Raw genomic sequence first — 27457 nt, 5'->3', positions numbered from 1 at the left:
TTTGTTAAAACTCAAAGCACTAAGTAGCCCCTCCTTAACAAAACAACCTTTATTTTCTATGCCAGTGATAAAATATGATTCTTATATGGGTCATTTTTGACCCACTTATGGAAGAGTGTAGGGTCCAGTCACTCGTGCATCTTAGGGTTAAATAAACTTGAACTTAAAATTAGCCAATGTGATGACAGCATTTTTAAATCCTCTGTAATTCCTTCCATTTATAACGTACAAAGTAGATAAGGGCAGTCTTCCCAAGTTCAGAGTTTACCTGAGGGGGTGACTGCAGTTAAACAGTCTTGAGATGTGCTCTGCTGCAGTGGCTTGAAATTTGAAAAGAGAAATGATGTATCGAGGCAGCTTTTGCTGGAGACCTTCATGAACAAAAATGATAGATTGTGGGTCTCCTCTTGATGCTGGTGAGGACCAGCCTAGTTTTTTATTTAGTTAATAAAGTATGCGGTGATGAGTATGATATTTATCTACTGTAATGAAGCACAAAGCACAGTGATGAACTGCACCAAGATATTTTAAGGTAGAGCGAGCAATATGAGAATAAAGGATGTCTCCACAGTCAAGCACAGACATGATGGTTGGTAGTACAATCATTTTCATGTCCTTGTGACAACAGGATTAATTTTACTCTAAGAAATCTATTGTTATCTTTAGTTTCTGTGCCAGTTGTCCCACATGGTTTTGTAAGGTGCTGCTGGGCAAATTTTAGTTTTATTATCGATCAGCTGGAATTGTGGGTATTTAAAAAGAGAATTAGACACATTTTTTCAGGTCAGCATTCTTTACAAGCTTAAGATTCTACAGAGAAGAATGAGTGTCAAAGCCAGATTAATGTCTTGAATTGACTTGAGCTGAAGAGGATCCAGATGCATACAAGACTGTGTCATCTGCATAAAAATGATTAAACATGAGTTTGTGACATATATTTATTACATACCAAGAGATAAATGGACAGTTTACACTGGAACACATCAACAAAACAGCTTTTAAATTGCTGTCTTGTCATCAAACCCTGTGGGCTGATGTATCCTTTCCTTTTTATGAGCTCTGTCATATATTTTGATTGTTTATTAGAAAGTGAGAACTTATTTATTACATTTAGCTGTTGTTCCACATACAAATGCATTTTACCAGCACAGCCATTAAATTGCATACAACCAAACAGTTCTGACACACCAGAAAAGGCTGGCACTGATTTCATAGTAGTTTAAGATTTAAATGAAAACCATTGAATGAGAAGGTGTGTCCACACTTTTGACTGGTAGTGTATACCATTTAAATATATGTTGTCTTATTAACTTCGTCAAAGCAGATCTTAAGCCACTAATTTTGATTTCAATCATTTGAGGTTTACATTAAAAAAAAAAAAAATCCTGCTAAACGCTATAGAAGTTCTTTCAGATTCAGAAAACTTTACTTGTCCCCAGGGGTGCAATTAAAAAGGCACATAGAGCAGGCAGTGCAACAATGACATAATAAGAAATAGGGATAAATATGTAGAGAGCAAGTAATATAAGAATAAAAAGAAAAAAGAAAAAGAAAAAGTAAAAAACAAAACTTGAGCATGGCGGTCCTGCCAGCATAAGCAAAACTAGTAACATGGAAAACAAAAAAAAAGAGCATTTGGCCTACAGCTATTTTACATTTTTTTCTGTGAAAAAATTAAATAAATCAAAGAACAAGCTAACAAGATATTGTGCCATCCCAGTGTGAGTACTTCCCTCAGCTTGGCCACCCAGACAACAATCATCTAGCTCAGCCTGCATGTAGAACACAAACTGTTTATCTGGCAGAACATTTTGCAGAAACATGTCTTTACAGCTTCTTTATTGTTCCCATACAGATACTTTTGAACATCTAGATTTTGTCCATCAGTGTCAGTGCAGAGTTGTTGAGCTATCTAACTTAGCTGGCCCTGCGATTGTTCTTGAACTTATTTAGCATTCATTCAGTTTATCTAACTTTGTTCCCGGGCTTTTGAATACTTTTGGATGCTCCTCCTTTACCCAATCACGGCTAACAGGATATTTCTCTGCAGATTTGGGCAGGAGCCCAGATCGTCTGCATATCCACTGGGATGGAGGCAGGCCCCACCAGACACAATTTGGGATAATTATAGAACTGCTTGAGGAGATGTGTGATCACACAACGCGTATACACAGTCAGATGCTCTCACAGACACACACAGTGTCTGAGTACCGTGTACTCCCCCAATCACCCTGCCACCCCTCTGTACACACACATACACTCCCTTCTCCCCTCCCAGGAGGGCAAATAAGTACATGCTCTCCCTCCAACAGAAAGAACTTCTAGGAGCTCTGAAACTAGCTCTGGCAGCTCTCACAGCACTTCAAGCAGGCCCCCCCCCCCACCCAGCTCTCCACCCCTCACCATCTCCACCTGGATTCTATACACATCTTCCTGTTCTCTATCTGTATGCCACTCCTCAGGCTTGCACCGCCCCCCCCCCCCCCCCCTCGCCCACTGTGGCGCTGTCGCTAAGCAGCATCCGATGTCTTTACGGACTCAAAGTCAAAGTCATCTCTAATCTCTGTTTCTATCTTTTCTTCAAACAAGTCGAGCTTTATCATTGAATTCAGCAACACCCCAGCTGTCACACTATATCTGCGGTTTGCCTGCATTAAACATCACGGCAACTTACAGTGCACCCTTGTTTTCCCTCCACTTACCTCGTCTTACCTCAGACCATCAATATGTAGATTACACATCACGCTTGATTGTTCTGTGAGTGCGACCAGCGTTAAATAACCTATTAATTTAGCAAAGAACTTGGCTGAGGATGTGACCTAGATCTGAGGTTACATCCAACTGTCAGCTTAAAGATGTTATACAGAGGATTTCCTCATTAGTGTGCCACTGTGAAATTAGTTGTGACGGCAAACGCTAAGAAAAAAAAAAGATATTACAGTATCTGCAGCGATATTCTTTGTACTTCCATTGGGTCCAATTTGAGTGTTCCTGAGCTCATTTCCCCACATGTAAAGGGCTTCCGGTAGACTGGTTACTTATGCATCAAAAGCAGTGGGGAGTCGTTATAATGAATATGCCATAGAAGACAGCTAAGAGGGACTGTTGAATATAGCACTGTTAGCATACGCTAAAATTCATCTGACAGTGTTATCTAGACAGTAAAATGCACCAGTATACTCAAGCTAAATGGTGCTAAATGAACACTTAAAATAACTGAGGTACCACAGGCAATGTGGAAAATGATGCATTTTAGCTAAATCGCAAACAAGGAGATCAAACAAGGCTCCCCTTTAATTAGCAAACAAGTTAACATTTGACTTCTTTTTGAATGACTGAATAACCAAGTGTAAGGGAATCCTATACATACCTCAGGTTTTTTATTCAAATATAACTTCTCCACATCTGCTTTGTACAGTCTGTTCTTTTTTGTGCAGTAGTTTAAACTCTGGTGCCGTTTTGCAGTGTGTACGTTTTACACTGTACTTAATTGTTTGATGCAGGTGCACATTGTTGTACTGTTCATACCTGTAAGGTATTGTTTTACATTTTTAGTGGGGTGTTGTTTTTGTGCTGCTTGGCGAGGTCTGGCAACTCTCTGTTTCACTCTGCATCTTCTTCTCTCGGTGTCTTTTCTTCTGATTAAACTGAATATGTCATGCTTCGTACTGCGCTGTTGTATTCAGCTATAATGTAACATTGGATCTGAGCCTGCAGGATGCTACAACTGACTGAAATTTAAAGATCCTCTCCTTTTAAATGCGACTTTATAAACTTGTTTAATCTTGGTCTTTTTATATGGTAGAAAATATTATATCATGAGGAAAATAAGCAGACAGCATCACTGTAGAGCAGGGGTGTTAAACATGTGGCCTGCGGGCCAAAATCGGCCCACTCCGGTCCGTGGAACAGCTTTGTAATTACAGAGAAGACACTACCTGCAGATTGTAAATTTGTAGAACTGGAAATTTGAAATAATTTCTGGACTATGACAAGTTGTTTTGATCATAAAGTAAAATACTCATTGTTCTTTTGTCATTTTGTGTCACATTTTTGTAATATTTTTCTCCTTTTTTGTTGTTTTTTGTCTTTTTTTGTCTCACTTTTGTAGTTTGTCTCATGTTTTTGTCATTTTGTTTCTTGGTTTTGTCATTTTGTGCTTCCTTTTTGTCTTGCTTATGTTTTTTGTCTTATTTTTGTAATTTTGTGTTTTGCATTATTTGTTGTTTTGTGTTGTGTTTTTGTTCTTTTACATTTTTTTGTCTCACTTGTCTATTTTTTGTCGTTTTGTTTCTCGCTTTTGTCATTTTTGTCTTGTTAGTTATGTAATTATTTGTCTCGTTTTCGAAGTTTGTCCATTTTTTTGTCACTTTGCTTCTCATTTTTGTTATTTTGTGTCTCATTTTTGTAATATTTTGTTTAGTTTTTCTTGTTTTTTTGTCTTTTTTTTGTCTGACTTTTGCCGTTTTGATCATAAAGTAAAATACTATATCATTCAGTTCCAGTTACCTGTGAGTAAATGTTTTGTGCCATTGTAGATACTCTGTGTTCTATAAGTTGTAATGTGCAGGTGATAAACTGAGGCATAATATTGCTGAAACTGATTTTTTTTTTTTTTTTTAAAGAAATTTCAGGTTGTTCATAATGTTTATGTACAGAGATAATTCCTTAAATGTGGATTTTTACAGAATGAACTTCTCTGCACTAAAACACAGGAAAAAATTGGAGTTGTCATGGTTTATAGGTTAATATGCTCTGATTTTACTGGTCCGGCCCACTAGAGATCACATTTGACAACCCTGCTGTAGAACATTTCCACCTTGAAACTGCAGTGTACTGATTACAATCTCCAAAACACAGAGTCAGGGCTTTTTGTATTTTTTACTCATCCTCATTCCGGGTTTCCAGGTTGATGATGGCTAAATTACTCCCTGCATTACAACTTGCCACTGTGTAGCATAGATTAGACTGCAACTCACAATTATTTTTGTTGCTGATTAATCTGTCATTTATTTTCTCTATAAATCAATCAGTTCTTTTAAAAAGTCTGAAAATGGTGGAATTGTCAGTTTCCAAAAGCCCAACATGACATCCTCAAATGTCTTGTTTTGTCCACAACCACAAAAAGGTTCTCAGTTACTGTCATAGAGGAGTAAAAAAAAAAAAAATTAAATATTCACATTTAAGATGCTGGAATCAGGAAAACTGTATTTCTTTTCTTAATTACAGCTGAGCAGCTTGCTAAATGTGCAACTTTGATGCACAGAAATGAATTTGTACTGAAGAGGAAAAAGAAGAAAAAGATCAATGACACAATTAATTAAGACATCTCAATAGCTCAATGTTAAGTTTCACATTTCTCTTTCCTCTGAAACTGTGATAGTGTTTAATTTATTCTGACATTAAACACTGAAAGTGAGTTTTCCAATAAGAATATGTGTATAAAAACAGACATTTCATACAGTTGTTTATTGATGCATAAACGATTCTTAAAATAAATTCTTTCAGAGATGTTTTTGTGATAAATAATCTTGCATTTCTATCCTTTCTTGAAAAAGTACAGCTGACTGATTTTCAGTCCTGTAGTTTTTTTAGGATATCGACAGTAAACAAAGTCTAAATATAGATTATGGAAAAACTTACAGAGCAGGGGGGAGTCTTTTTTCCAGCCTTGAGTAATCTTGCTGTCAGACCGCATATGACTCCAAACTTGGTTAACATGGTGTGGAATCCTGCATGTAGCTTGACAGGCAAAAGCCAGTCCATTAAAAGTAACTGAAGGTGACCAAATGAGAGTATTAGCATTTTTATGAACTCAGATCATAGATGGATGGTAAGAGGACACTATTAAGAGAGGGCAGAAATATGAGTTTAAATAGTGATGATAATGTGTCCTCTTGGTACAAGGAAAATAAGGCTCCAACAAAAAGATATTAAAAGATTCTCTGTCCTGTAATACAGTGATAGCTAGTCCACATTTTCCTGCAGGTTTTAGTTTAGTGAATCTGAAGTGTCTTTTGCTCTGATTCCTATTTGAGTTTCCCATAATATTATCATTCTGCATCTGCTCCCACTGAATCCTGATCTGACTTGTATCAAACATGACATCTCTGTCTTTGTTTCATCTTTGTCTTGTCACATCTGCTGCTGTTTAACACAAATGATCATGAAAGGCCACTTACCTGAGAGCACTGCCAAGCTAACCACACCTAACATGATATATGTGTGTAGGCCTGGTTGCAAACACTGTGTACTGACACTGCAGGAAGAAACATGACTGTTGCCAAGTATAAACTTGATCTTACTTATTTTTTGTGACCTCACATTTATGCAAAATGAGTGACAATACACTTTGACAATTTACCAAGTCTAAATCGTCACTGTTTTATGGTGTGCTGTTTCATTTATTTATGCCTCAATGAAATCTCTAAGTGGTGACAGAGAGACTTTTAGGTGGCGGGAGCTGCGACTGTTTTAATGGGGACACGCTGATCAGACTTTCTGAGGCTGTTTCCAGTTCCTGGTTTGTTAACTGTGTCATCATTGTGCTGCTCATTCATCCGATCAATGATTGAAATTTTGTTTTTACCCAGATTCTCTGCCAACAAAAGCACATCAGGTGAAAGGACAGGGCAACACTCAATAATAAAAGACCAAAATGTCACGTATCACAAAAACACTGTTGTTAAGCAGTCAGTTCACTCAAATATGTTTTTAAACTATGGGTCATTCCAGAATTGAAGGAAATTTGGGCTTCAAATTTTTTGAAAAATAAACCTTGTCTTTTACAATTTTCTGCTACATATTCATCAATAATAGGTAATAAACTACCAAAGGCTTGATTGGCTCAGCTTACACATCAATGGTACCATTTTTATCATGTTTTATTTGCTGTCTGCTAACCCTACTCTAATCACAGTAACAGGGTTGCTAATCCATGCTAATGTTAGCTTTTTCTCAGGAGTAGAAGTGAGATATTTAGCTAGATGTTACTGCTGACCAAGAGGACAAACTTACTGATGGAAAAAATAAAGAAAAAATTGAAAAGAATTTGTCTTATCCTGATAATATGCATAACAGGGTTGCATGAGGTAGAGTGAGACGTTCAATCAAGGCTGACAATATTATGAAAATATGAAAAATAGAAGAGAGGACATAGCTTTGCTCTACACATTCTTTTGGAAAACTGTTGGATGATGTTAATTCCAGTGTATCATGTGATTCACTGTTTTCCTCTACTACCAGATAGAAAGGTCATGCTAACAGGGCTGTGTGTATGTCGTAGGGCACACATTCCATGCATAATAATTATTATTTAAAATATTATGTTGATTAAAAAAATATTCCCAAAATTACAAGAAATATCACTGAATAAAATAATACCCAAAAAAAAAAGGAGATTTGAATTTTATTTTAACTGTTTAATTTGAGATTCCATTTGGCCATCAGGGGGGTGGGACAAGAGAAAAATGGCATTTTTAAGGGGAACTACAGACTTATTTGGTATTTTCAAAAATATTTTCAAACATTTTTTTCACCTATTTTTTTTTTTTTTTTTTTACATATGGTCTCCGGACATGTACATTTACACAATGACTACATGTTTTAGTATTTTGTATGTGGATTACTTGAAATTTGATGGACGTTAAATGTCCTCCAATTCTGGAATGACCCATATAGTGCTTTTGCCAGGTGACTCAGTGCCAGTGGAACTGTTGTTTTCAGATTTCTGGTTCATCAGTGTCACAATAGTTTAAAATTGCATTCTTTCAGTGTGTTTGATAATTCCATTGTTGATAATTGTCTCTGAATGCTCATCTTGATTGTATAAAAGTCAAACAGTCAATCTAAACCAAATGCTAAAAATCAACTTGGACTGTAATTTCAAAATAATACACCAATACTTTGTATCTAGCAGAGATCTTTGTTTTATCAAACTAATAACAGATAGCACTTATGCATACCTAAGTGAATAAAACAGTGATGTTTAAATCTATTAGGCTCTAATCACATATTTTTATACTACTAAGTCTTAGTGTATTTCTCTGTCATGCTTCTGATATCACCAGATTACAGTTACCTCTCTTTACCCCAAAACTCTCCGGTGGGTTTGAAATTTATGTTGTCTTTTAGAAAAAAATAGATCAACTTACACCATTTATCAAAGCCAGGAAGTGTAGAAATTGAATGAATCATTCAAGTTTCAAATTCCTGACAATCCGTAAATTAGTCATCGGCAATGTCCCGTTTTATCAGAAACTTTAAACATATTTAGGCTTAAAATGATAATATTATATCCAAATCGCTTAGTGAGGAAATGTAGCAGGAGTAAATGAAATACCCTGAAACTGCTTTGAAGTCAGAAAATTCGTATCCTCCCCACACAATTCTGAAACGATGTCTCTACTGCCATCATTAATGGTGAAGTGCATGTCGAAATAACAATATCTTTATGAATGTTTTTCCTTGATATAAAGGCTAATATAACATTGCCATTTGCTTTAGAGACTTGGAGGCTTAATGCTACTCCATAGAAGGACAGACTTTGTTTGCGGTATAGTTTAGGTGAAGTTGAGAATGAGGTTCATTTACTGTTTACTGTCCTGTATGCAAAGATATCATAGGGGTACTTTTCAGTAAGATGTCCTCTGTTTATTTTGATTTCTTTTGGCTGGATGACCATAAAAAAAAGAGTTACGTTTTAGAAGGGGAACCTTTTTCATGGCTGACTTTCTTTGCCGGGCCAGGGATAAAAGGCAACATACTTTGTTTGAGAACTGAGCAGCAGGATAATGTGTGTTTTGGATGTATTGCCACAATGCTGGTATATTGGTATCTTGTAAACCTATGAGGGTTGGGCATGCTTGTGTGCATGACACGAAAATAAAGAAATCATTCAGCCAATCAATCATAATATATATACAGTATATAAAAAATAATAATCTGCAAATGTTGTCATATCAACTGATGGAAGATCTTTGTAGCTTTGGACAATATTGGAAAAACAAGATGGTGGCAGGTTAGCTTTTATAACGACCAAGATACGAGTGTAAAAGTGAAGGTAATGAAACTACCCTGAAAATGACCTGTGGCTCAGAGGCCAAATTGGGTTAGTTATTTATTAGTTCTGGATGTGACATATGCAGTTGACAGCTTAAGTGCAGACTGCATGTGTGTGATTACTATTTAGAAAAACTGCCAGATGGACAACTTTGCCTATATTTCTTTCTCAATACCGACTGGTATAATTTGACATTCTGCTAGTTGTTTGTTTGATCAGCCTGTTGAAACTGCAAAAAAAGAGTTGAGGTCATTAATCAGCCGGTTACAGTCAGTGTGTGCACTCCCATCTTTACCATACTGTTAATTTGAGAACTCCTCCTTCCCCTTCTACCCATATTAAAAACACACTTCCTTTCTGTCTGTTCTTGGCACTAATGAAGCTCTGAAATGTGTGAACTCCGAAGCGGTGATTGACTTACCACCCGCTTTGTGCTCTCTATAACCGGCTCAAGGACACTTCCAATTAGCGTCTCGACTGTGGTACGCTAGCTTCAGTCCCTAGGCCTATCACGCTAGAGAGAAGCCATTTGATTGGGTATCTCAGGTTGCCAGTACATCATGAACAGACTGGGTGGAGAAAAGGCTCAGTGCATTTTAATTTTCTCCATCTATTCTCCTTTCTCTGTTTTCCTCTGTAACTCTCTTGCCTGTGAGCTCTTTCTACGAGCTGGCAAAGCCTTTAAACAAAGTTAGATCAGTTCACCCATTCAAAGATAATTCATGAATATTAAAACAAGCAGGAACGGAGATATGTGTACAGTGCATTTTGAAAAAACACTCACGCGCTGATAGCTGTCAACGTGACTGTCATTTATATTCAGATTTGTTATGCACAGTACACACCTCTTGTCCTCTAACTCAACTGATAAGGAGCTGCTCAGTATCCACCAGTATAACCTCACTATAATGCTCTTATCCCAGACAACCTTGATGATTCAATAGCACTTTTTGAACCTGCCTTTCCATTCTTGTACTATTGTCTTTTAGCGAAGGATAACACAAAGCAGTCAGGTCTTGAAGGAAAACGTCTGTGGAGACACCCTTGGAGTGACATTGATAGTGTTTGTGGAGAAGAGTGGCAGCTCATCCTCAACATCTTTTCTTTGAGTTACAGGAATATCAATCAACTCTGACTCAAGACTCACTGTACAGTAAATGTATGAGCAAAAATTCAAGAAAGTCAAAGAAATAACCCGATGCACCCTCTTTCACCCCGTCTCAGGTTGGGGTTGTGCTCCACTACTCGTCTTTGTCGACCATGCTGTGGCTCGGGGTGACGGCAAGGAACATTTATAAGCAGGTGACCAAGAAGCCTCCCCAGAGTCAAGACGGTGACCCACCTCCGCCCCCTAAACAGCCCCTATTGAGGTAAGCACAAATGTCCTTGCAACCCTCCACATCCCTGCCTGCTTCCAGACGGAAAAATGTTTGTGTGCATCTGTGCCTTTGTATGTGTGCGACCAGTGTTTTTTATGATTCTTGCCCATCCATTGCTGCCCGCTGTGTGTCTTCAGAGGACAAGGGCTGGTTCACCGCACAATTATTTGTTTATTTATTTCATTTTTTCTTCCAGTGCATGACTTGACAGAGACTGTGAGATGTATGTGCTATAGACTTTTTAGATTTTCACAGCCTAGCGCTGTCCCAGCCTTCATTTATTGTCACTGGCAGCGGTGCAAGAAGCCTTTGCATCTGTAAAAGTACCCGTGCAACAATGTAAATAAAACCCATTATAGATAAAGGTTCGGCACTCAGAATTCTGCAATGAAATAGAACCCTGGGACTCACATATTGTGTCATATATTACAGTATTAGATGTTTGTTAGTGGCATTTTACTGCTGGATAGTACTTGGTTGCAGAGGAGCAGTTTTAGATACTTTATATAACGGGGTCAAGCCCCCTCCAAAGATATATCATGAGATGATGAATAGCGCACAAAATAAGAAAAAGCTCTGCCACAAATTTTGTGTCTTCTTTTCTTTGGACTGAATTGCTGCTTTTTGTGAAATATTGGAGGATGTTTGGCCCCTTGCCCCTTATCTGAATGAAACCATCTTAGACTGTTTGAAGCAGTCTGCACTTGTGCTGAATTTGCTGGAGTAGCTAGTCCTGGACAAACTGGCAGTCAACTAAAATCTAAACCACTTGTAATAACTTCTCTTGTACTGGAGCAGGCCTGCACAGTGCAGTGCTTCAGTACCAACAGGCACATAGCAAGAAGTGTGATGTGCAGTAAAACAAATTAACTGAAACATATCAAACTGTTTTGCTGTTTGTTGCAAGAGGAGAACTTATTTTGCAATTATTTTACAAGAGAAGTCTGTCTGATAAACATCTTTTACCCAAGACTTAAAGGCTTGGTTACACAAACTTAATTCACTAGACACTGACTTTGTTGACATGCAGGTTCTACATGTGCAGAGCAAAATGAGTGAAAAACGGGACAAACAGGGAAACACAAGGAGGATTTGGTCACAAAAAGAAAAGCCTCATGATTTATACAGAAACATTTCAGCTACAGAAAGAAAAAAAAATCCCTAAAACCAGCTAAATTGTGTCAAAATTGTGTATGTTGCCACCACACAAGGCAACACGACTAAACTGTTAAACCATTAAATTAATTAATTTTCAAATTGTTTAGTATTTTCAATGCAGATGCACTGCCCTAAAAAATCACCCCAATCATGTAGAATTCTTTCCAAATAGAGTTATTCAATGCATCTGGTGAAAATTGCTTTAATTTTCATGTTGCAGTATATATCACAGGAAAAAGCTAGAAGATCCACAGATTGCGTCCCAGCCTGTGGTCTTTCTGTGTGGAGTCTGCATGTTCTCCCTGTGCATGTGTGGGTTTTCACCGGTTACTCCGGCTTCCTCCCACAGTCCAAAAACATGCTGAGATTAATTGGTGATTCTAAATTTTCCATAGGTGTGAATGTGAGTGTGATTGTTTGTCTCTCTGTGTAGCCCTGTGATAGACTTGCGACCTGTCCAGGGTCTCCTCTGCCTTCACCTGAGTCAGCTGGGATAGATACCAGCCCCCACAACCCTTATAAGGATTAACAGGTGTATAGATAATGGATGGATCACAGAAAAACTAAATATCACAATGTCATTTTTTTTTCCAACAAAAAGGTTTATTACAAACAAGAAAAGCACTCAGAGAGTGTAGTACTCTGTCAAGGCTGCTCAGTCGTATCATTTCTGACAGAGGAAATCTTTAATAAAAATTGACCTTGCGCTGAGCACAGGTGTGTGTTTTGTTTGTGTCCTTTATATACAGATACTGAATCGCATGACCTAAATACCTAGCGGGTGGCGGGAATTGATGGGACTTGGAAACACACCCGCAATTTAATCAATGTTCCTTGCATCATCTCCAACAGATAAGTCCCACTAAGTCCACAGTGGTTGATTTGTAGTAGGATTGCAATCATGTGATCATCAGCAGGCAGCTTCGTAGTGTTCACTTGTTGTCATGGTTACAGTTACGCCGTGCCGCTATCTTGCAATGATACAGAAATCTTTAACAAATCTGTGGATCCAGACTATAAGCTGCATCACTGCCACAATCGAATCATCTGGTCATTGTGCCATTTCTGACCTTCCCTGAAAATTTTATTAAAATCTGTTAGTCAGTTTTTGAGTAATGTTGCTAACAAACAAACAGACGTACAAATGTACACCGATCATCACATAAGTAATAATTTGGATTTTTTTCTGAAGAACTTTGAGAGCTCTTTAGATCTTGGCAGGATGACACACTATACTTACTATAGTCATGTGACAAACCTGTTATTTTAATTCAAATTGTGAAAATAACCACAACTTTGTATGTCATTTGTTTGAGAATGTCACCTTTATCTATCATTTTCAAAGAGGATCAAGTACTCAGATATGTCAAAAAAGTCAACAATTTCCATTTTTCCTTGCACCTACTTTTTCATAAGTGTTCATGTGCAGAGATCCTCAGACATGTATTGGAACATGTGCATGTTTGTGTCTGCCTTGATTTGAACTACTTCTCTTTAGGTGTTTGCTGGGCCTCTCAGAGGGCAGCAATGCCTTTACACAGATGAGTTGATGTATCGCTTGTCTACAGAAACATCCACAGACAGTCTGCATTCTTTCACGCCTCTAGCTTTGTCCTCTCTATAGTGACATAGCTGTCAAATCTTCCCTTTTATACCATTTGGCTCTCCTTGTGGATTTCCCCCACGTTTGCTCATGTTTGGTTCTCAGGTTTTGAAGAGTTATGATTCACTTGAGGGCTGCACAGTGGTGTAGTGGTTAGCACTTTTGCCTTGCAGCAAGAAGGTCCCTGGTTCGCGTCCCGGCTTTCCCGGGATCTTTCTGCATGGAGTTTGCATGTTCTCCCTGTGCATGCGTGGGTTTTCTCCGGGTACTCCGGCTTCCTCCCACAGTCCAAAAATATGCTGAGGTTAATTGATTACTCTAAATTGCCCGTAGGTGTGAATGTGAGAGTGATTGTTTGTCTTTGTATGTGGCCCTGCGACAGACTGGTGACCTGTCTAGGGTGTCCCCTGCCTTCGCCCGAGTCAGCTGGGATAGACTCCAGCCCCCCCCCCGCGACCCTAGTGAGGATTAAGCGGTGTATAGATAATGGATGGATGGATGATTCACTTGATGTGACAGACTGATATATGTCAGAGTTTAAAGGAGTCCAGTGAATTTCTTTTAATTTGTCAGATGACTTAATTGAAGCCCATTTAGCTGGGACTTTGTACTTATAAGCGACATTCAAGGTGCAAACTTTGGCCACAATAACTCTAATAGAGGGACTAGTGCAAGAATGACAAGCTTCTGTCTAGTATCTGTGTATAACAGTTGACATAATACGGATAACTATTTATGTCACTCGTGAGCAGCCTTCAGTAAAACCTTGTCTAAACTCGTCTGGTCTTCCAACTTAACTGAGAGAACTTCAGAAAGAGTTTAATTAAAGCAGTCTGAATGCAGCAGTGTTTAGCCTGAGGGAACTATAGAGGACTAACGAGCAGCTGTTTTAATCGCATTACTGCAAGCATTGTCATCACCATTATCTGAAGCTTTGTAAGCTGTAGCACAGTAACTCCCAACCACATGTACTTGTAATTGTATTAATTGTAAGACAGATTGATATATAATATGATTCAAAGGCACATATAGACATATTTGTGTTCAGAAGGAAAAGAAACATCCAAATAACCAATAAAGTGCCTTATATGATAGGTGCTTTAAAAATGATACATGCACATATGGACTGGCTACTGCCTGAACTGAAAGAAACTTCATATTGTACAGTTTTCTCATAGGTATAGAAGCATTCTTACAGGCATTTATTGGTGGAAATAGCTGAGGTGGGTGTGTAGTAAATGTTTTGGCTCAGTTATTCTGTTTGAGGCTTCCCACTGCACTGCAAGATTTAGTACGAAGAATGGAGGGCAGATGAAAGTCAGAAGGAGCAGGAGGAGGAAGGAGGAAGAAGTGAATACCTTAAACAACCTGTTACCATGGCATCACCCCATTGCTACAACTAATTACCTCGACCACCCAGGAGGCTCCAGAGCCAGAAGCTTTATCACAAATCTAAATGTGTTTAGCCTTATGACCCATTTAATTCACATTGGCTTCGACACACATCACATTGAATTTCTGCTTTTAGTGATTTTTTTTCCCCCCTCAATCATTTCATTCCTTTTCTGCTTACTCCCAACATTTGGCATGTTAAAGAGGATCAGTTTTTGGACACATGCAGCGCTCTTCCTCTGCGGTGAGAAGGTGCTGGGTGAGCTCTAATGCACATTGCGACTGTGCTGCAGAGCTGCAGAAGCCTCGATGAGAAATCCTATTAGGATGGTTTGAGAGGCAAGCAGAGGGTACAGCGGAACAAATGTGTGTTTGTCATTTAATCTTGTATTCAGTTTTAATGTGTCACATTCTTAAAGCTTTTGGAGAGCATCAAGGAGTGTCTCAGTTGCTCGGATTTTCTTGAACTTTCAGAAATATTTTGGGGAAGATATAGCGGATGACCTCACACAAAAACATTATTTATTCATGTGAGTTGCATTGGACGTGAACCCTGCTGGAATGCCTTACTTGCTTTGTGTCGAGTGTTTTCGAGGATTTTTGTGGCACATGCAGTACTCACATGGGCATTTATCGCCCATTCCACCTGAAAGTAATATCTGTAAAAATCTATAAAGGGGCAATATCATATGTCTGACATTAATAAAACTAGAATCTGCTCAACAATGTATTCCTGAAGAGTCACTGACAGTCTCTGAGGATAAGGACCCCACCTGATATGGATCCCCTCAACCTATAAGCAGCACTTTCCTTGCAAAGCAAATCCTCGGCCACCTGTGTGAATGGGGGGTTTAATATGGAATGTTCTCGAGGCTCTCCCATCATGCACTGCTTGTGAATGAGATAATTTGTCTGGGGGCAGGCAGAGGGATCATGTGGCGCAGCAGTCGAGTTGATCCACAGTGATTGACTGTAATGCTCCCCGTCAGACAGGCTCATGCAATGAGACTTAGCAGCTGGAGACAAATCAATTTCTCCCCCCTCCCAACAACCAACCCATTCCTCCGCATCTACCTCTTTTCCTGTCCTTCCACTCCTGACAGTGTCTGATGGTGTATCCAGCTGCCGTCACACTGACCTTTGTCAAAAATCTGCACCACAGTGTTGGCTGACACACCTGAAATGCCTCCGTTCACGCTATAAAGTGACAGTCATCTGGTGTGATTGGTGCAGATCATTCCTCTAAAGCAGGGTTATACTATAAAAGAACATTTATGATGTTTTGCTGAGGTGACCTTGGGAAAAATCCCTGAACCCCTGCTTGTTAAAGAGAGGCAAAATTAAAGTGTTAAGTCTTAATAAAGTGCTAAGTAAACCACTAGGTCGCTCATTCCAGAATTGGAGGAAATTTGGGATTCAAATGTTTTGAAAAATAAACCTTGTCTTTTACAGTTTTCTGCTACATATTCATCAATAATAGGTAATAAACTACCAAAGGCTTGATTGGCTCAGCTTACACATCAATGGTACCATTTTTATTCCATGTTTTATTTGTTGTTTGCTAACCCTACTCTAATCACAGTAACAGGGTTGCTAATCCATGCTAATGTTAGCTTTTTCTCAGGAGTAGAGGCTAGATATTGTTGATGCTTGATACTGTTACTGCTGACCAACAGGACAAACTTACTGATGGAAAAAAGTAAAGAAAAAAGTAAAAAGAATTTGTCTTTTCCTGATACCATGCAGGAGGGAGAGTGAGACATTCAACCAAGGCTGACAATGTTTTGAAAATATGAAAAATAGAAAAGAGGATATAGCTTTGCTCTACCCATTCTTTGGAAGCTGTTTGATGATTTTAATTTTAGCCTATCGTGTGATTCACTGTTTTCTTCTTTTTCTACCTGCTAAAAAATTATGCTAACAGGGCTGTTGAGGGACACACGTTCCATGCATAATCATTGTTACTTTAAATATTATCTTGATTTGAAAAGATGTTTCCACAATTACAAGAGACATCAATAAAAACATAATATCAAAAAAGGAGATTTAGGTTTTATTTTAACGGTTTTATTTGTGATTCAATTTGATCACCATTGGGATAGGACAGGAGAAAAATGGCATTTTAGTTAGAACTCCAGACTTATTTGGTATTTTAAAAATCATTTTCAAACATTCTTTTCTCCTTGTTTTTTTTTAGATTTGGTCTCAGGACAAGTACATTTACACACCAACTGCATGTTTTTGTATTTTGTACATGGATTTTTTTGAAATTTGATGGGTGGGACGTAAAATTTCCTCCAATTCTAGAATGACCCAGGTAAGAAGATGCTTTGTGAAGCCCATTTACTACTTTCACTTCTAGTATAGATTCTCCGATATCTGTTAAATGTCATTTAAAGTATTTCTCACCAGATGTCAGTACTGACATTAAACTCTGAATGTGTCTCTGAATGAGCAGTCTTTTGTGATGTCACAACAGGATAAGCTCTAGCCCCCGATGACGGCACGTTTTCTTTTTGCAAAATATCTGATGAAAACTCTTTAATATTAATGAAAATGCTACCACATTGACTGGTAAATGAGGATGTGAGTAATGAGATTGGATAAGGTTTGGATAATCTGAGCTTTCTCCTCCCTTGTGCTACTTGAGATGAACTGTTTTTAAATACCCCTCCACTACAGGAAAAGGCAGCAGCCTATGAGTACGAACATGGACAGTTTCTTTCCCCTATAATTATGTTCTTTTGCTAAAATATCCATTTTAATGCCTAACTCCCTACATGCAAATGTTCAACAAAAATAATTCCCCCTTCACTGTCTGGCAGTGGCACCGTTGAACCATCTTGGCCTTTGTACCACCTAAGGCAGTTGTGATTGGTCTAAAGAAATGCAGACAAAGCAGAGTGTTTCTCCCTCCTGAAGCATAGTTCTATTGATGTGCTTTGTAGATACCTGTAGATTGCTATAGAATTTGGGTTAGACTGTTGACTTTGGTTAAGGTAAGAATGTCAGGCCAAAGGCAGAGTTGTGTAGTTCTGCCTTTGATAACCTGCCACACAAACATTGCCATGTGCCTCCAGCAGCTCAGTTGGATGTAAAGCTACAAATATTGAAACAGCCCGCTTGGGACAGAGATAAAACCAGTAGTATTATAGACATGGTAAAATTGGCTATCTGTGCAGTATTTTGGCTGAACCTTGAAATACACAGAGATTTACATTAATTTGTTTAAAGGGGTTATCATGTGGGACCTTCAATGCTGCGGCACCAATCCTTGGCAAGCAAATGTGAATGCTGTACTTTCCAAAATGTGGGATCTGTCACTTTAGAGTCAGGTCACTTTGTCCATTAAAGGGTATCCAAACCTGCAGGAGGTACTTTAACCTGAGTGCATACATTATTGTAGCATCCTCCAGTTTTACCCATAAGCCTTTGCCCTGTGCTGGAGCTGGATATGACCATCAGTTGTCCCCAGCTGTGCTATGTATATCCTGGACCAGGTCCAGGGAGAGGACAGTGCATAAGCAGGGGAACAAGGATGGGAGGGGAGTCACTGTGTAGCTGCTGGCTAAAAGCCACTTCAGGGTCTATTTATATCAGATCATTGCTGTTCCTAAACTCACTCAAAAGCGCAACTCTGCATATGCAGCCATTTTGTCAGACTTTGAAGGCCTCCTTAATAGAACAGCCAACAAGAAAGCGTGTGTGTGTGTGTTCATGCAAGAGTGAGTGCATTGACCAGAGTTTTAATGTGATGGAGCACCTTTTTTGCATAGAAACAGGCCAGCAAGAAGGCTGTAATTGATCATTCATGCTAGATACAGTTTCTGCGTGTACACAACACATGTTTTTCTTGGGAACAGTCTCTGGGATACAGAAGCTGGCATTCCTAAAGGGGATGCAGGGGAGTGAGGGTTAGAAAGCGTAGGGGGCTTTAACATCTACTAGTTCTTCTCATTTATGTTTATCTGGCTGACGGATGTGTTAATGGCTTTCTGTTGGAGGAGGGTCCCCCGAGGGAACTGTTCCACTCAAAAACATTGACAGGCCGGTAATGCCCCCCCTTACACACACACACACACACACACATATACACACACACACCCTAGACAAACATCTTGATTGTAATTGAATTTCGGGGATGGCTGCTGTGAAAAGAGAGAGAGGGAGAGAAAGAGACACAATGTGAAGGGATGGAAGACGGGAAACTGAGGATGAAGATGGAGGAAGATGGAGTGGTGGAGAAAGGTTAGAGTAGTGACAGAGGCTTAGATTGACCAGGACGGAAGAGGAAATAGCATAGTGTTATATCGGAAAGTGGATGACAGTGCAGAGAGAAACGACAAGGACAGTGCAGGGATGGAGTCGCTGGGAGGGATTAGCTTTGTTTCTGAACTGAATTCTTAAGGCTCATACTATCCTTGCTGTGAATTTTGTTGTTCACACCTATGCCACCATACTAAAAGTGTACCTGCAGTAGCAGAGTAAATACAGACTGTTTCCCAGTTAACATCAGAACATCTGTCTTGGGAACATTTAATTTGACGCAGTATAAACAGAGCTAAACAGGGTCATACCCTGCAGGGCCATACCCTGCTGCAGTGTTGTTAAGATCATACTTTATTAGATTCTCTTCACAACTTTCTACCAATGTTGTTATAGGTTTTTTTTTTCTCTGATGACCTTATGTGAGGGGCTGCACAGTTGCTCAGTGGTTAAAATTGCAGCCTTGCAGCTTGAAGATCCCTGGCCTGGACCTGGGATCTTTCTGTGTGGAGTTTACATGTTCTCCCTGTGCATGCTAAATTGTCTGTAGGTGTGAATGTGAGTGTGCTTGTCCTGTACAGGGTGTCCCCTGCTTTCACCCTAAGTCAGCTGGGACCCTAATGATGATTAAGTGATGGATGGATGGATGGATGGATGGATGGATGGATGGATGGATGGATGGATGGACGTTATGTAATCTTCCTTTAACTGGGTAATTTTAAGATCAGCATCTCTTTTACTTCACAAAAATGCATAGTTAACCCTTGCGTCTAGATTTTTCCTTCTTGGTCTCCTCAGTTGCTCTCAAAGTATTTATTGGAGTAAAGTGTAGCACACATCAAATGAAACTGCATGACCTGACCTTTCCAACAATGCCAGTTGCTTGTCAGTGTGATGTGTCAGTGAGAATAATAACTTTAAATTTACAATAAAATTAAGTTACAACCATCAAGCAGCTGTATGTCCATGTCCACACCCAGTATTGTTGTTTGAACAGATGTACAGATATGCTAAAATCAGCATGTTATTATCTATGCAGTTCAATCATTGATAGATACGTTACTATCAGCGATTGCTTAGATGATAGATGTGTTGATATTGTTTCACAAGAAAAAGCAGAATCGGGGCTTAGTAATTATGCATATTTGTACCTGCTGAAGTAGTAATGTTATGAAGACAGATCAAACTTCTGCAAAGTAATATCTTTACTAATTGCTTCATCCTTTTTCACACTCCTGCATCTCAGCTGAATAAGCACAAAGTCCTATTTGTTTCATAATATGGGCCTGCTGCATATCAAAATCAACAGCAGAACTTTCTGATGATTCTAGTTGTTTCTGTTTGCACGAAAGGGAGTTTGGAAACTAGAGCAAATGTCTGCATTGTCTCCAGCATTAGACTTACGCTGAATGACACGTTTGAAAAATTAACAGAAAATAATAGATTTGCTTTTCATCAAAAAGATTCAAAAGTTGTGGTCAAAACATGCATGCAAGTTTGGTTGAATACCAAGTAAACAGTAGTGACCCTAGGCTCTGGGGGGCCCAAGGCAAAGTGGCCTTCAAGGGGGCAATTATTAGAGGGGTGAGGTGTGGATGGGCAAACATTTCCCTTGTTGGACAACCCTTTAAGTAAACTACTTTGTGTGTACATTTCAGTGGATAAAATAATGACAGGTATTTTGTCAAACACTGAGTACATATTTCCCCTTACTTCTAAGTCATCATGTTTTAATGTTGCCAAATTCTAAACAGTCTCAATACACAACTGTGAAAGACATCTCGACTGCCAGCAGTTTATGGTGAGATACATGTAAAAACACAACAATTTCACAATACAAACTGTATGCTTGATATCGAGGCTAATGTGATATATCTGAAACTATCAATATAGTAGGGTAGACATGACGTCTTATGAAATCTGAAAATGACAGCTGTTGCAGGGGCTTTGGTGCAAACCGGGCAAGTACAACTTTCTTGTTAGAGTACATTGCAATTTGAACCGTGCACTTCTATCGTCTTATAATCTTTGCAGCAAAATTATTACTCTATGTGACGGTTGGCATTGGTTTGTTTGTCTGTTTGCCTGTCTGTGTGTCTGTCTGTCTGTTCACAAAATTGCTCAAAAACAGACGGATTTGGATGAAATTTTCAGGGAAAGTCAGAAATGACACAAGGAACAAGTGATTTGATTTTGGCAGTGATGCAGCTTATAGTCTGGATCCACGGATTTGTTAAAGTTTTCTGTATCATTGTGAGCACGGCATCACTGTAACTATGACAACAAATGAACACTACGTCAGCTGCCTACTGATGATCACGATTGCAATCCTACTACAAATCAACCACTGCGTACTTGGACTTATCCATCGGAAATGATACAAGGAACAATCGATTAAATTATAGGGAAGTTTCTGAATCCCATCAATTCCTGCTGCCCGCTACATATTTAGGTCATACGATTCGGTATCTGTACACCAGGTACACATACATAACACACGCCTGTGCTCAGCGCAAGGTCATTTTTTTTGTGGGTACATCTATATTAAATTCCCACGTTCTCTGTGCTGCTGTGATTTCTGATCATCGATAACTAATAAACAAACTTTGCATTTCTAGTGCTTTTCTAGTTACTACAGCAATTACTTTCTAAACTTGTAAAATCCTGCCTCATAGCATTATGATCAGCTGTGCAGTGTTTTGTCATCTGATAGCATTTCAAACTAATGGTTCTACAACTCAATCCGACCTTCCAAAGTTGTGTTTCATTGTCTCATAGGCACTGGAATCAACAAATCCCCCTGTGTTGTTAAATGCAGCTCAACTCTGTTTGGAAAGCTGGGATAATTGCTATTCACACTACACCGACTTACTTTGTAAAAAATTATTTAAGCTAACCTGAGGATGCAAGCTCAAACTGAAAGGTTTTTTTTATCAGTAAGACGTCAGAAATTTCTAACGTTTGATAAGCCAATTTAAATCCGCTATCCCCCTTCTGCTCTGCTCAAATCCAGGTTTCTCTTCTCATCTGCTGAGCTATAATGAATAGCCCATAAATTGCAGAAACGACTGCTGACAAGTTCATCGTGCTGCCATCGACGGGAAACACATTTGTTTATATCGTAAAATTTACACTTAGGTTCGCAGCAATAAAACAAAATTGTTGGTGTGATGGCTCCCAGAGAGCGTGATCACAAACCGGCTGACGAGCTCGAAAGCTACACATCAGTGACCTTGTTTTGTTTCTTTCTCAAGATGCTCATATTTGGACAAAGGATATGTTCCCATGCCTGTTCCCTTGTGTCATGGTTTGTTATTATAGTTGAGACAATACACTTAAGTTGAGTTAATACAGAGTTATTTGGGGTCAGCCAAGAGCTTCACTCACTGCACAAATCCATAATTTCATCTGTCACTTTGTTTGTCTGGGTGTTTTGGTCATTATCTTTCCCCTGTGTATCTCAGTCTTATTTTTGACAGCATGTTGTTGTAATCCAGATGTGAGATGCTGGATTTGTAAATGCCTTTTTTCAGCAAACACTCTTTCTCACGCATGCTGTCTCACTCTCTCTATCTCTGTTCTTTCCTCTGTAACCTCACAGATTTTATTTAGTCAGTGGAGGAGTGCCCCTCATCATCTGCGGGGTCACGGCAGCTGTCAATATAGACAACTATGGCAGCGGGGAGCAAGCGCCATAGTAAGTCCTAGATTTGCTTCTGCTCTCAAGGTTAAATCAAACCCTCTGTTGATGTTTCGCACCATTTAATGTAACTCAACTGTGTTTTCCCTCATTAATTACTTCCCGAAATAAACCTTGTTTGATTTTTTTCAAGCTAAGTTGCATGTATGTTTACATGGACAGCATCTATCGACACAGTTTCCTCTTTACACTTGACATCTCTTTGATGAATGCATATTTAAATGAGTTTTTCTCTGCTAAGTAAACAGCACACCAACGATCTGTGTGCAGTGTATGTGTGTTCAACATTTAATTGGAAACAGATAATAGAGTTTTATTGTTCAGTGTTTCTGTATGGACAATAATCAAACTATTAAAATGCATTGGTACTCATGTGTGTTGCAGCTGCTGGATGGCATGGGAGCCCAGCCTTGGAGCCTTCTTCGGCCCCGTGGCCTTCATAGTCCTGGTGACCTGCATCTACTTCCTCTGCACCTTCATTCAGCTGCGGCGACACCCCGAAAAGAAGTATGAGCTCAAGCAGCTGACAGAGGAACAGCAGAGGCTTGCTGCCGTCGATGTGCCGACACACTGCCACCAGGGGGCCGAGCCTGGAGCCTTGGCAGCCTCCGCCAGCGGGAGCCACTGCCCTGCCGGCTGCCCGGGAGTTCCCATCAACCCCGCACTGCTGGCCAATGAGCACTCCTTCAAGGCTCAGCTACGCACGGCGGCCTTCACACTTTTCCTGTTCCTGGCCACATGGACTTTCGGAGCGCTGGCTGTGTCCCAGGGCCACTTCCTGGACATGATCTTCAGCTGCCTGTACGGTGCCTTCTCCGTTACCCTCGGTCTCTTCATCCTCATTCATCACTGTGCCAAGCGGGATGATGTCTGGCATTGCTGGTGTTCCTGTTGTCCCGGACGACACGCCAACGCCTGCTCCGGCGCCCACGGACCTGCTCAGGCACGGCCCAAGGTCAACGTGAATGGAGATACCCCAGGACATAGCCATGGTCACAGCCACTGCCACCATGACTCACCATGTCAGGGGAAAGCACTGATAGGCTGCGGTCATGGCGGCTTAGGTCACTGTAAACACGCTGCCCTTCCGTCTTCACAAAACCACGTGACGTGTCTGGCACCGGTGACCCCATGCTGCGCCGCACTGCACAGCCAGCAGCTGATGGAGGAGGAGCCTGCAGCCACACATGTGCTGCTACATGCTGACCCAGAGGGTTACCGGCCGGGAATCCAGCTGCATCCCTGCCTAAAGAGCAGCAGGACTAAAGGCCGTCACTTCAGCCGCAGAGCTGGGGCTGCCTCCTGTGGAGCAGGGGGTGAGAGGGAGTACGCCTATCACATCCCCTCGAGCGGGGACGGAGGCAGCGTGCACAGCTCACACACTGACAGCCCCCACAGCACACACGAGCGTCACGCCCACATCTGCCCACATCTGGCCCACGAGGGCCATCACGATGGGCACCACACATGCCACGCTGCTGCAGCCACACACGAGTCCCTGGCATGCCACAATCCCTGCCACAGGCATATCTGCTGTGCCAAGGCAGACCTTTTCCCCTCTCTGTGTCCAGGAGAGGCAGGAGAAACAGGCGTCTTCTTGTGTGGCTGCGGCAAGGTAGGTGAGGAGGACCCGCTAGCAGCACATCACCATCTGGAGATGCACGCCCCGCGCAGACAATCCTACCCCCAGAACCCCCCCAATCAGAATGGGATTCTAAAAGGGGGCCTGCATGAAGGACTCCTGTACACCTCGGACAGCACAGGAAATATACGCACTGGACCCTGGAAAAATGAAACTACTGTGTAGTGTGAGAAGGAAAAACAGGGGATGAAGGCAGCTCTCCTGCCTCGTCCTGCCAAAATAAACATTCGCCTCCCTTTCTAGAATTTAAAAAAAAAAAAAAAAAAGAATTGAAAAACATTTTAAACATCACAATCAGCGTGGGATATTTTTATTTTAATGTCCTCATGTTTTTATGTGTACTGTTTTACTGTACAGAAATCTGATATCATGCAAATGCTTCCTAAAGAGCATCCATAGACAGAACAGAATCTCTTCCATCACAAAGAATTTGTGAAATGTGTCACATCATGCCATCAGATGTAATTGAAGGTATTTCCACTGTTCCATATTACTACAGATCTATTTCTCTCTCTCTCTCTCTATATATATATATATATATATATAAAAATACAAGAAAATGAATGGTTGTACGTATGAATATGTGTGTTAGTGCTCAAAGGCAACACGCTGCAAGATTTTTTTACACTTTGAACCTGAATCCATCAATGGTCTACTATGACAGTGAACCTCCAGTACTTTAAAGAACTCTTGGCATCCATGTTTTAGATGACTAAACCAGCAATTTTAGACTTCATGGGTACTTTTGCCATTCAGTCAAGCAACTGTGAATATCTACTAGAGATTTTCTACATAATATACAAAGATACTGTCGCTTGCCAGAGATGTGTGGGTGCCAGTAAAGTTGTGAAAACTCAAAGCAACAGTAAAAGAAGTGAAATTAAGCGTCCTCTTCCCCAGGTTGGTATTGATTGTGCTGTCTATATGATGTCTTCACTATTGTGTTTCCTTTTTTTTTGTCTGGAGAAAAGTAAATAACAGCACATCAACAGCCAGGCCATTGTGAATAGAGAGTTGGTGTCAATGAGTCGCTGGATCCAGTGCAGTTTTTTATAAACGTTGTGCCACATAGAGCCAGGTACTCACAGCGAGTTCATTGCCAAACAAGTGTTTTTATTCTCTTCAGCTTAGCTTGCACATGCTTCATGTGACAATAGAAAATCTGCATATGACTCTTTGTAAAATCAATCAACCTTTTTGTGTGGTCATAGAAAAACAACAAGCTGCTTAAACATCAATGATGTCCGACTATTTTCACTCTTAATAGAAACTAATAACATGTCAACCTCACTATGTATTGGCCAAAGCTAAAAAAAAAAAAAAAAAAAGACATGGAATCGAGAGAACATCCCTTTATACTTTATTTATTTTTAACTTGTCTTATGAAAGCCACAAAGCATGCATGCCTGTATGTAGCTATATTTTAATAGTGTAAATGAATGCCTGTCCATAAGCATTTTATTTGCCTTGAGCCGATACAACTGTTGCAGCTTGTCATGTTTTATTTTATTCAAATTCTTGGGTTACTCCTTTTTTCCAATGAATACTGTACTATTTTCTCCCTGATAACCTCCATTCAGCAAGACTTTAAGCTGAGATTTATCCTGGAATCCAGTCCAGAAAAATGTATTGTTCTGCTTTGGTAGATAACTTGTGTCAAGAGAGACAAGGTTGAAGTATGGATCATTCTTTGGTTACCATGAAGGTCACATTCTCTTTGAAGAATTGCCATTCAGAAGTGAAGGCAAAGGAGCCTCTGTATTGATTTAGAAGCACTTGTTTGTTTTATGAATGATGGTATTGAATATGATGCTCCAGACAAAACCAGTCATACATTTCGTCAGAAAAGGCAACACAGCGCAGCGCATATAATCTCACAGCTAACCCCGCTCTAGCGAAAACCACCTCAGCATGCACACCATCTCTTTATCCATCTTGTGCACTCTTGTCTGTGTATATAGAATCGGTTTCTGATGAATTATTTTATATGAGATTTAAGATATTTAAGAATAAAATAAGTCTATATGTAAAGAAAGTTGTATGGGGAAAAAACTGACCTCTCAATGTTAATACTCAGTATCTGAGTTTAGAAATGTCCTTCTTGTTTTCAAATGCCTTTTTTCTGTTGACTTCATAAAGTATGCAAACTCGCTATGTGTTGTGAGACTTATCCTGTCCTATCAGAAATAGAAATGCACTACCCATAATAACGTTTGGCCTGCCAGAAAACAGTGAGTTTATAATAGAAATATTAGTTCAGACAGAAATCCCTGCATTAAAAAAGTGACTTTGCAGAGAATAAAAGTGAAACACTAATGTGATACTCCCTTTATTTAAATGGCAGGCTGTGAATAGTGGAAGGAGGCCCCAGTAGACATCAGCGATGATGCATGATCCTCATAGCTTTGCACAGGGCCACTGGAGTTATTTCCAGGGTCTTGGACAAAATGGGACATTACAGACCCAACTTATGAGTTATAAAATATAGGCCCACAATTGATCATACAATACAAGCTCCTTTGAGCCACCTTGGATGCTGGCAGTCAGCGGCCCTGGCTTATAGTTATTGGAAAGGGATTTGTAACAGTATCACAACAAAATCAGGCCTGTCCCACAAAACCCATATTAAACGGAGAGAACATTGGTCTAGGTTAATTGCTGTACAACATGTGTATTTGCTGGTGGTGTGTCTTTGGAGCAGCCTGAGCTTCTCAGTGTCTGTGAGACGATGTGTTTGGTATCGCAGGCCGCCTTCTCTGTTGTCATCAGTAGCAGATGTACTGCCCTAAACAAGCTTGCTGGCTTAGTTTCAGCTCACCAGACAGCTGCTGGAATATTCACCTGTGGTACTGTGACAAAACCTAAAGCCAGTTTTCACTTTTTTCTACATTGACACAGATTCCAATAAATGTATTTTTTCACCATGCAACGGATGAGAGCGTCTTTGGCTTGTGTTTATGTGTCCGCCACCTGTGTGCATGAAAGTGCATTTAACTTGTGTGTTGATGAATGTGAGTGATAGCAAAAGCTTGTTTTTTTTTTGTTGTTGTTGTTTTCTACTCAGTTCTACTGTGTTTATATCTTCTGACAGCGTGATGGAAATTGACATGTCTTATGGAGTCACCACAGGGGAGGAATTCAAGTGATAGCAGGCTTGACTCCTGCTGTGTGTGTGTTGCGTGCAGTGCGTGGCCAGATCGTGTCCACATACATGCACAGGTGTCCACGTGTGCACACAGCACCCAGGAAATGAGAC

General features: G+C 39.9%; 1 protein-coding gene across 2 annotated transcripts in view; it reads left to right on the top strand.

Annotated features, from left to right (window-relative positions):
* Positions 1 to 27134, top strand: part of LOC111578248 (adhesion G protein-coupled receptor A3) — a 220832-nt gene extending 193698 nt beyond the window's left edge. For both annotated transcript variants that reach the window (XM_023284899.3, XM_055018725.1), the window contains exons 17-19: positions 10286 to 10431; positions 22461 to 22556; positions 22944 to 27134. In XM_023284899.3, the coding sequence (XP_023140667.2) occupies positions 10286 to 10431; positions 22461 to 22556; positions 22944 to 24366 (1665 nt within the window). In that variant the 3' untranslated portion in view covers positions 24367 to 27134. The remainder of the gene's footprint in view (positions 1 to 10285; positions 10432 to 22460; positions 22557 to 22943) is intronic.
* The last annotated feature ends 323 nt before the right edge of the window (positions 27135 to 27457 follow it).

Source organism: Amphiprion ocellaris, chromosome 16 (assembly GCF_022539595.1).
Source record: "Amphiprion ocellaris isolate individual 3 ecotype Okinawa chromosome 16, ASM2253959v1, whole genome shotgun sequence".
In the NCBI taxonomy this organism is placed as follows: Eukaryota; Metazoa; Chordata; class Actinopteri; family Pomacentridae; genus Amphiprion; species Amphiprion ocellaris.
Note: the sequence above shows the minus strand (reverse complement) of the source record. Positions and strands in the feature narration are given on the sequence as shown.